Source organism: Erithacus rubecula (genome assembly GCF_903797595.1).
Source record: "Erithacus rubecula genome assembly, chromosome: 1".
Classification (NCBI taxonomy): domain Eukaryota; kingdom Metazoa; phylum Chordata; class Aves; order Passeriformes; family Muscicapidae; genus Erithacus; species Erithacus rubecula.
Genome location: NC_136658.1, coordinates 72634364 through 72643981, shown reverse-complemented (window position 1 = coordinate 72643981; position 9618 = coordinate 72634364). Strand labels below are relative to the sequence as shown.

The window sequence follows — 9618 nt, the reverse complement described above, 5'->3', positions numbered from 1 at the left end:
CTTCAAAGGGTGAAGAGAGAAGGAGACAACTGATAGTGGTTTGATTTCTGGGCAGAGGGATCCATGCCCCCAGATTGTGAACTGAGGCTTGTACAGAGTTTGCTGCATAAAAACTGGGCATTAACAATGATTCTCAGAGAAAAAGAAGGAATCATTGCCTGTTCCCACAGCACAGACTAAGACCCTCTACCTGAAAAAAGAACCAAAGCTGTACAACATTTGAAGCAAAGATTGCAAAAAGGTGAAATAACTAAGGAACTAGGAAAAACTGACAAGAGAAGAGACAGAGTGCTTTAACTCTGTCTTTTCCAGAGTCAGAGGAAGGAAGAGTCCTCGCCAAGTCAGGAATTGTTCTGGCTTCTCTGTCTTCCTAGAAATCATGAGTAGGACAGTGATTACTGCAAGAAGCCCTAAGAGTCCACTCAGGAAGGCTTCAGCTTCCTCTCAAGCACACAGGGAAGCTCAGAAGTAAATGACTAATGGCCCAAAGCTTTATTTGATTTGCTGCTACAATTAAGTAGTGGCTGGCAAAGCTCACTGGCCTCCCTCCGGTATTAATCCATACTGGGCTGCTTCAAAGAGTTCCTGAGAAAGTGGAGCTTAGATAACCTCATGAAAAGCACTTGAGAGGCATTTCAGTTACATTAATGCATGATATGACTAGTGAGGATAGCCATATGCTGCTCATACATAAAAATATTAATAAGTCATCTGTTAGCTGAGGTTCCTAAGGTATGTCTAAATGCAATAAAGATGTGATGGGTACTTGGGTATAAAGAATGTTCACTGACTGAGGATGAATTTGGTAATCCCATCATAACAAAAGGCTAAGGAGTGTTTAAAGTTCCACTTAGATTAATATTTTATTTCAAAGGCTGGCAACTAGACTGGTTTTTCTCAGAAATTAAAACTTGGCATGAAAATAACTAGATATAACTTTATAACTTTAACTAGCTCCAAGTGAAGTGTTCCTTGTGCAGACCTGGGGGTTAGAAATTAAAGAAAGAGAACATGGATGTACAGGCTAATCTTCTGTTCCCCTGACTTGCCTTTGCCCACACGTGTAGTTGTGACACTGTAGCAACTACCTGCTTACAACCTTGTTGCTGCAGGGACATGGAGCCCCTCCCATCCAAAAGGAAAAATAGTGTGTCATGACCAATGGTAACATTTTCACCTTCAGATATACCACTTGCTCCTAATGGTAAATTGCTTTTTGGGGGTTCAGAGTGAGTCAGTAAAAAAATAAATGCGAGAAAAGCGTGAAGAAAAAATACAGTCTAATAATGCAGATCGGATCACAAGAACGGCAAAAAACAATTCTGGCATAAGGTCCTGCTTGATATATCCAAATTTTGGGTCCTAGCTTCTACATTTCAATCCCTGGAGAGCATCTCAAAAAGTATCATCACTGTCAAAGCACAGAGAGTTGTGACAAAATTCTCTTTAATTTGGTCTTAAAAATCTGCAACAAGGGAAATTCTGAAATTCCCACGCTGTCTCTTTTGGGTCATCACAATTCCGGTATCTAAGCTAAATCTCATGTTGTGGTTTTGGCTGCTGTAGTTCTTGCTCTCTTGTCTTCACTATGAACTTTCAGAGGGCTCATGTGCCACATAGGCTGTACCCCCGCTGGATCCTGCTCGGACAGCCATGGATGACCCTGGGGAATCACGCTCAGGCTGAGGTTCACTGCAACCTCCTGATTCTTCTTCACAGAGCTGCAACCTACCTGGCTGTTCCACCGGCTCTAGTCTTGCACTAGTGCTTCAGGAGCATCCTGATTTTCCCCAATATTTCTCCAGTTTGCCAAGATCGTTTCAAAAACCTAATCGTGTTCCCCAGGGCGGCCACAGCGTTCCCACAAACGGGGCACTCGTGCTGCCGGTGGCACTATGCACACAGGCGGCTCGAGTGAACGAACCGCTGCGCTCTCCGCGCTGGCTGCGGGCCGGGTTGGCGCACGGGCCCGGCCGCGCGGGGCGGGCCGAGGCGGCGCGGCCGGGCCCAGCCGGGGTCACCATGGCGACCCGCGGCCGGCGGGGCTGGCGGGGCCGGCGGGGCGGCGCGCCGGGGGTTGAGCCGCCGGGCTCCCAACCGGCCGCGGCCAACAGCCGCCGCCTCCAGCGGCCGCGCCTACATAGGGGCGGCGGGCGGCCCGGGCGGTGCGCGGTGCTCGGACCCTTCCGTGGGCTGGTGGCGAGCGGAGCCGGGCGCGGTGGGCCACTCTTCATCCTGCGGGGCGGGCGGGTGGGACGCGTTGCCCGGGGCGCACCTGTGATCGTTCGGAGGAATTTTTTTTTTTTTTTTTTTTAATTATAATTAACCCTCCCCCCCACCCTCCTACCCACGACTTCGTTTTATTTCTGTGGGTTTTTTCGCTCCTCCGAAAGGTACGGACGTCGGGGCGATGCATCGCAGCGGAGAGACCAGCCGTGCGGGGCGGCGGGAGTCCTGCCCCGCTGTCCTCCGCAGCAGCAGCGGCCGGGCCGTGCTGGGGGTGCTGACGGAGAACGGGCAGCAGCCGCGGCACGGCGGCCAGGTGAGCCCGCTGCCCGCGGCACAGCCGCCCTGCCCGCAGAGTCCGGGCTGAGCTGCTCGGGCTCAGCTCCCGGCCGGGCGGGGCTGCCCGGGATGAGCTGCCCGGCTCAGCTCCCGGCCGGGCGGGGCTGCCCGGGATGAGTTGCCCGGCTCAGCTCCCGGCCGGGCGGGGCTGCCCGGGATGAGCTGCCCGGCTCAGCTCCCGGCCGGGCGGGGCTGCCCGGGATGAGCTGCCCGGCTCAGCTCCCGGCCGGGCGGGGCTGCCCGGGATGAGCTGCCCGGCTCAGCTCCCGGCCGGGCGGGGCTGCCCGGGATGAGCTGCCCGGCTCAGCTCCCGGCCGGGCGGGGCTGCCCGCCGGCTGCACGGTGCGCGCACCTGCCTCGCGGCTGCCGGCGGGGCCAGAAGGTGACTCGGGCTCCAGCGCTTAAGCGTGAGTTTCCCGAGAAACCCTGCTGGTAACCGCTCAGTCCTAGCCCATGGGTGTTTCCCCGTGGAAGCACCCTGTGTAAATAATTCATGGTGGAAGGAAGGGACACTACTCGACTGCGTATTCCCCACGGGGTAAGGGGTGCTTTAAGGAAGGGCTGTCCGTTGTCCACTCTCATTGCTACGTGGCTAGCCATGCCCAGTTCGGCGTGCCAGAGCGTCAAGAAGTTCATGTTAATGGCATGTCTTTTTTCTGCCTTTCTGTCCCTTGAGCCCTCCTGAGTCTGCTAGTGGGGCAGGGACAATATTACTGTCCTGACCTTAAACAGCAGCTGGTATGTGTACACAAACTCTTCTTGGTTTTGGCTGTGTAAAGCCCCTAACTCAGGTTATGGCTTACTGGCAGTAGATGGTGTGAAGGATTGTAGCCTCGTCCCATCTAGTCCTATGGGTTGCAATGCTTAAGCTCGAAAATTCAAACTTCATTTTTAAACTCTGCTTGAAGTTTTTTTTTGGTGGTGCAATCCTTCCTAAATCTGTTGCAGTGCTTGAGCACTTTTGTTAACTTGCTGCACTTGCAACTGCTCCTTGCCAGAACTGGTTGTGGAGCAGACTACGCTTCCCAGCCCCATTGGAATTGAGCAGCACCCTCGTTCTCCTTGCTGGGAGGCACTGAATATGATGCTGTTCCACCGGTTTCCTGACTTTTACTACTCTTCATTCATTCTGTGAGGAGTCTGTCACAGTAAGATAGCAACAAGTGGCAACAAGTTGGTGCACCAAATGTAGTTGGTGGCTTTTCCTATGAATTTTTGTTACTGGTGTCTGTTACACAAGGAAAGTAATTTTCTCTTTGTAAACAACTGACACTGTTTTCCTCTTGAGTTGCTCTCCCACAGCGTTACTGTGTGCTCTGCTTCAGGGTGCAGCTGTTATCAAGCGCTTCTCTGGCTTTGAAAACACCATCCCTTCATTTAGAAAAGATGAAGTACCCAATTTCACGATCAGTGCTGCATCAAAGCAAGGTTTTGCTATCTACATAGATGACCCAGAAGATAAAGAAAACTACAGCTGCCAAGTGTCTGAAGAGCTGGAATTAAGCCACTGTGAACTGGATACCAGTGCAATGACATCCAGTATTCACCGGCTGCTGGATCTGAGTTCAGGTAACTCCTGTTACTACTCAGATGGTGTCCATAGGACAACCACACGTAGGGTGGTTATGAGTTGTGAATTGTAAGCTAGTGAGTAGCTTATGTTACAATAAATAACACTACAAGCTAACTTGGATTGTGTCTACAAGAGGGGCAACACTTCTGAGCTAAAATTAGCAAGAGAAAGTCAAGAGATTAATTCTACAAATGTCTTGCTGCTTCCTATTACCTGTTAGGCTCTCCTATGGTAGTGGACACATCCTTCCAATCCCAGCCAGAGGATCACATGGAAGATGTTGTAACTCTGGCTGTGGGAGAGTATGCAGAAGACATTCATCAGTACCTCCGAGAGGCTGAAGTAAGTTGCTGTGAGAAGCTTATAGGTATCTGTGGTAGGCTGTAATATTGCAGAGATCCAAGGCTGCCACTGAACTAGAAAGAAGAGAAAGTAAATAGTAAAAAAATTTCTTAAGGCATATAGTCAGTGGTAAATTCTTTCAGGATTAATGCATCCCTGTTATTTCCTATGATGAGAGCATCTCTTGACTGTTTGGTATGAAGAATTCTTGCAAATAGGAGAAGAATGCTGAAAAAATGCTAAAGCAGTTCGATGTGATCTCACTGATATCTCTCTGGCTATAGCAGTAGTTTTACCTACCTTGTGTCAGAGGTCAGAGCAGTGAAGTACAGTCTCCAGATAGGAAGAAGTGGGGATACTGATTGGGTCATTTTCAGGTCCTTCTGAATGGCTCAGTTATTTGGTGGCAAAGGTTGTCCAGAGTCCAGGAAGTGTTCCACTAGTCTCCTGCCAATACTGTGGCATCAATCTGTCTCTTCAGTGTAGAAATATGACTCTCTAGAGATGCCACTAGTTGGGAATAATTACCACTAGCACAATAATTGTAATTGATACTTACAGTTAATAAGAGTGGGACAACCCCTGCTCCTTTTAGTGTAAGTATAAAGAATATTCATCAGCTCAGCCATCCATGGTTCTCTTCAAAGTGATCATCCTGATCCTTCAACTCTTTCCAAACAGGTAAGATTTAGGCCCAAGCCCTACTACATGAAGAAGCAGCCTGATATCACAACAGGAATGCGTGCCATTCTGGTAGACTGGCTGGTGGAAGTAGGGGAAGAGTATAAACTTCGGACAGAGACTTTGTACTTGGCAGTGAACTTCCTTGACAGGTTTCTTTCCTGCATGTCAGTTCTCAGAGGGAAGTTACAGCTTGTAGGAACAGCGGCGATTCTTCTGGCGTCGTAAGTGTTTCGTCTTCTGAAGTCTTGGTGATCTGAAGCCGATTTCTGGGCTTAGTCATGTAGTGTAATTTGAAGGAAGGTTGCATAAGTAAGTTGTTTTTCATGATGTCTCAAGATTAGCAACCTGGCCTCCTTTGGTACTATTGGCGTTAAACATTTAATGTTGAATGTGAAGAACTGTAGTGGGGAATACTTGTAACCATAAACACAATAGCAGAAGAAGTACAGCATTTAACTGCCAGCCTGTAAGGCTATAATAGACTCAGTTGCAATCTACAGTTAGCCTTTAACCTGGCCTAACTAGAACAAGGTAAGCTGTACATCTTAGGAGTGCATGTGTGTTTGTCTGGAGTATGCTGTGTTACTGAGACTTCCCCACTAAAAGCTTGCTGTTAAGAGCTAGCAATGTGAGTGTCTTATTTGTCTAGACTGATGACTCGGAGTTCCTCTAAGCATATTTGCCTAAATTTGAAACTAAATTGCTAGCTAGCCTGGAGGAACAAGTAAAATTAGAGCTTTCCACAACTTTTAGTAATGTCATGTTCTCATCCTGGTGTGGGTCCAGCACAAAGATTTCTTTTACTATAACCTCAAAACTGACAAATGTGGCTTCTATATCTCTTTTTCAGGAAGTACGAAGAGATCTACCCACCAGATGTGGATGAATTTGTCTATATAACAGATGATACGTACACAAAGAAGCAGCTGCTAAGAATGGAACACTTGCTTCTCAAAGTGCTGGGTTTTGACCTAACAGCCCCAACCATCAACCAGTTCCTCCTTCAGTATATTCAGAGGCATGGAATCTGTATGAGGACAGAGAACTTTGCAAGGGTATGGACTCTGCCTTCTGGGACTGAGGAGGAAGAAGTGATCCTTAAAGGAAAACTACATGCATTTCATGAAACTGTCTGCAACAGGCCTAAAACTGCATGTTCAGCAGTGGCTTGTGTGCTGAGAGTTCTGGATGGATGGCTCATGGAAATCCTGGGTTTAGTCTGTCTTGTTTGGTCAGGGATAATTCACTGACTAGGCAATTAGGTGGTAAAAATCTGGTGGTTTTTTCAACAGTGCCTGTGTAGCAAATCTGTCCTGGGTTTGGTGCTACTGCATATTTCTTCACAATGACACAGAATATATCTGCATAGCTGCATGGGAGTTGCCTGAAGTAGGCAACCATGCTTAGAAACAGCAAAATTGCTGTAAAACATCTGATCACCTGCTTCTCTCAAAGGGTGTGGGATTGTACAATGACTCTACTCCAACAGAGCCCATACTGTGCTTTTCAGAGCTGTCCATTTATCCCTGATGTTCAAGTGGGGTCTACCTATATAAACAAGAGCCTTAGGAGATGGGAAGTGTCTGTAATTTTTATGAAAATTGTCTTTTCTGTGTCTCTACCTATAAAATAGAGTCAGATCTGATAATGGAACCAGAACTTCAGATTAGAGTAGATGGGTTAGACTTTAGCAAAATGTGGTCTTTCTGTCTCTTCTTAAACATTATAAAGGATCTTTTGTAAGATCTGTAAGGATTAGAATGCTAATTTCTCCTCACTAGATATGCAGTTTATGCTTTTGTGCATCATACTGAAACCATTGCTGAGCCTTAATACTTGCTGTGTTGGACTGATTGTACCAGCTAGGTTGATTCTTTTTGAAAAACTTGAGTTTTCTTGTTCAGTATCTTGCAGAGCTGAGTCTCCTTCAAGCTGATCCTCTTCTGAAGTACCTTCCTTCACAAATTGCTGCAGCAGCCTACTGTTTAGCAAACTATACAGTCAACAGATCTTTCTGGGTAAGAGCAACAACAGTGTGTTAATGAATAGCTCAAGCATTTTGTTATTGTTAGAACTGAGCTGGGAAGGAGGAGGAGTAGCTTCAAAGTCTGTTGTTCTAAAGGCTGGAATCCTAGGATGAGTAGCTGTTCTTGAGTAAATAAGACTTCCTGGTAAATGACTGTTAAGTAAACATGAAATATCATGCCTCCTCTGAAATGGAAGGGGTTTTACTGTCTTGCTCACATCAAGGCTGTACCAAAGGCCTCACAAATCTCCAAAATTACACCCGCAGATACAATTCAGGGTATTTCTGGGAGAAAGGAGGGAACTGAATGTGACTACTTGAGTGATTTCACTGTGTGGCTGCTTTACCACAAGCCTTAGTAGACCTTACAGCTGTGTTTTGGAGGAATAGCTTTAGTACAGAGTAAGATCCAGAAGAGATGCAATGGATGCACATGCTTAGAGCAGAGGAGCTTGTCAGATCTTCTGGCACTAAGGAAAACCTAGAGTGAAACTGATGGTACAATACAACAGAATATTTTTCATACTTAAAGAACCTGAGTGAGCTCTGATATAATGAAAAGAGTTTCTACTTCTGTATGAAACCCATCTTCTAGATGACTGCTGACTACAATAGAGTAACACTGTTTTTTCTCATCTGACCAGCCAGAAACACTTGCTGCATTTACTGGATATTCATTAAGAGAGATAGTGCCTTGCCTGACTGACCTGCACAAAGCATGCCTTGATGCTCCCCATTGCCAGCTGCAAGCTATTAAGCAGAAGTATAAGCACCCCAAGTAAGTAAACCTGTATGCCAGTGTCTTGGATGGCTGTAAGCACAGGATGACTCTGGTTTTCCAGCTTGGGCTGTGACTGCTGTAGCTCTCTCATAGCTGTCAGCTTCTAGTTCTGAAACAGAAGCCTCTATCAGCACCTTGAGGGGAAAACTTTTCTGACCAGAAAAGTGATTAATACATGAGTATGGAGATGCATTGGATAACAACTTTGTCTGCAATGTTGAAGGATGAAACTTCTCAAATGTGTTGCACAATCAGGTGATAGTTCAGCTGACAAATCTGAAGCCAATATCTGTAGTCCCTGCATTTCTATTCCAGGTACCTGCAGGTGTCTCTTTTGGAGCTGCCAGCAGTTCTTCCTCTACGCTAGACACTGTGGATCCTGGACTTGAAGATAACTGTGTCCCAATCAACAAAGCTGGGCTAACATTTCATAGAGCACTGTGGGTCATGTGTCTGTAACCATAGTGTTCAGAATGGTTTTTAAGCTAATATTGTTTAATGAGATGCTTTTTTAAAAATAGGTATTAGACTATAGCTCTTAACGTAACTGACAGCACTTTTAATAAATGTCTTATTACACTCTACTTCTGTGAATCTTCTGACTCCAGTTAATACCTGCAGTAACAGTGAGTGGAATTAATTTTGCAGGGTTTTTTTTTTTTTTTGTTGGTTTGTTTGTTGTTTTGTTATGGTGGTGTTATAACAAACCTGTCTGAGTGACCTCTCATGTCACTAGAGCACTGGTGATCATGTGTGAAGGGAGGGTGATGGGACAGAATTAACTATTAGCTGTCTTAGCCTGAGCTGCTGCTTGGTCTTGTGTCCTACTGTCAGTTATTTGTTAGGTAATGCTTTGAGAAAAAAACACACATCCAAACAAACCTTGTACTCTCAAACACAGCCCCTGTCCAAAGTAGCTGGTCATATTGGTTAACATGTAGGGAGCTATAATCCAGTCATCTAAATGGTAAGTCTGAGGTGTGCTTGTACTGAAAGAGTTTAAAATTTCCAGGGCTTACTGCTTCTTAAGAGAGTGATCTGTACCGTGCATTATGTGTTTCCAAGCAAGAATAGGTTTAACACTTGACACCAGTATGCAATTCAGCAGACATATTAAGTATCAGCTAACAAGCCTCTTATTTTAATTTTAAAACCTGATTGTGCCAGTAAGTCTGTAATGAGGCTCTTAGCTTTGGGTATTGTCTCACTGTATGTAAGACTTCCTTTCCCTTAATTCCTCCCTGTGCAGCCTGATGACTCTTTCTAGTAAAATTCTTGTATTTCCCCAAAGTGGAGATAGTAGTCATGACTGCTTCATTTGTCTCAAAGTAACATCCTTTAAAGGAGGGGAGTATTCCATTTCAGTCTTGTACAGCCTTGTGTTGTAGTTTCAGTCTAGCTTTTGGTCTCTTGCTTTTCAAACACTTTCTAATCAGATAAGTGAATTTGTCTTGATACATACTGATAATGATAAAAGTGACCAGATATCCCACATTCATGTCTGTGGCATTCATTTTGTAGTGGGGGCCTCAATCCATGGATTTTGTCAATCCACTGAATTTCGTGGCTCATGGGCATATATCCTATGAATTTCACTCCTGCCTGCAGTTAGCCTCTTTAAAGAGAGTGTCCCAGGGCAAAGCTGTG

At 45.9% G+C, this 9618-nt stretch overlaps 1 protein-coding gene across 1 annotated transcript; it reads left to right on the top strand.

Annotated features, from left to right (window-relative positions):
- The first annotated feature begins 2142 nt into the window (after positions 1-2142).
- Positions 2143-8555, top strand: CCNA1 (cyclin A1). The gene is made up of 8 exons (XM_079317787.1): positions 2143-2542; positions 3891-4134; positions 4359-4480; positions 5162-5385; positions 6015-6219; positions 7069-7182; positions 7835-7968; positions 8287-8555. The coding sequence occupies exons 1-8, from the start codon at positions 2411-2413 to the stop codon at positions 8336-8338; spliced, it is 1227 nt and encodes a 408-aa protein (XP_079173913.1). The 5' UTR covers positions 2143-2410; the 3' UTR covers positions 8339-8555.
- The last annotated feature ends 1063 nt before the right edge of the window (positions 8556-9618 follow it).

Excerpts from the sequence above, each read along its gene's own strand:
- CCNA1 (XM_079317787.1), top strand. The coding sequence starts at position 2,411 with ATGCATCGCAGCGGAGAGACCAGCCGTGCGGGGCGGCGGGAGTCCTGC. Across the intron at positions 4,481-5,161 it reads AGTACCTCCGAGAGGCTGAA|GTAAGATTTAGGCCCAAGCC; the intron begins GTAAGTTGCTGT and ends CTTTCCAAACAG. Across the intron at positions 6,220-7,068 it reads GGACAGAGAACTTTGCAAGG|TATCTTGCAGAGCTGAGTCT; the intron begins GTATGGACTCTG and ends TTTCTTGTTCAG.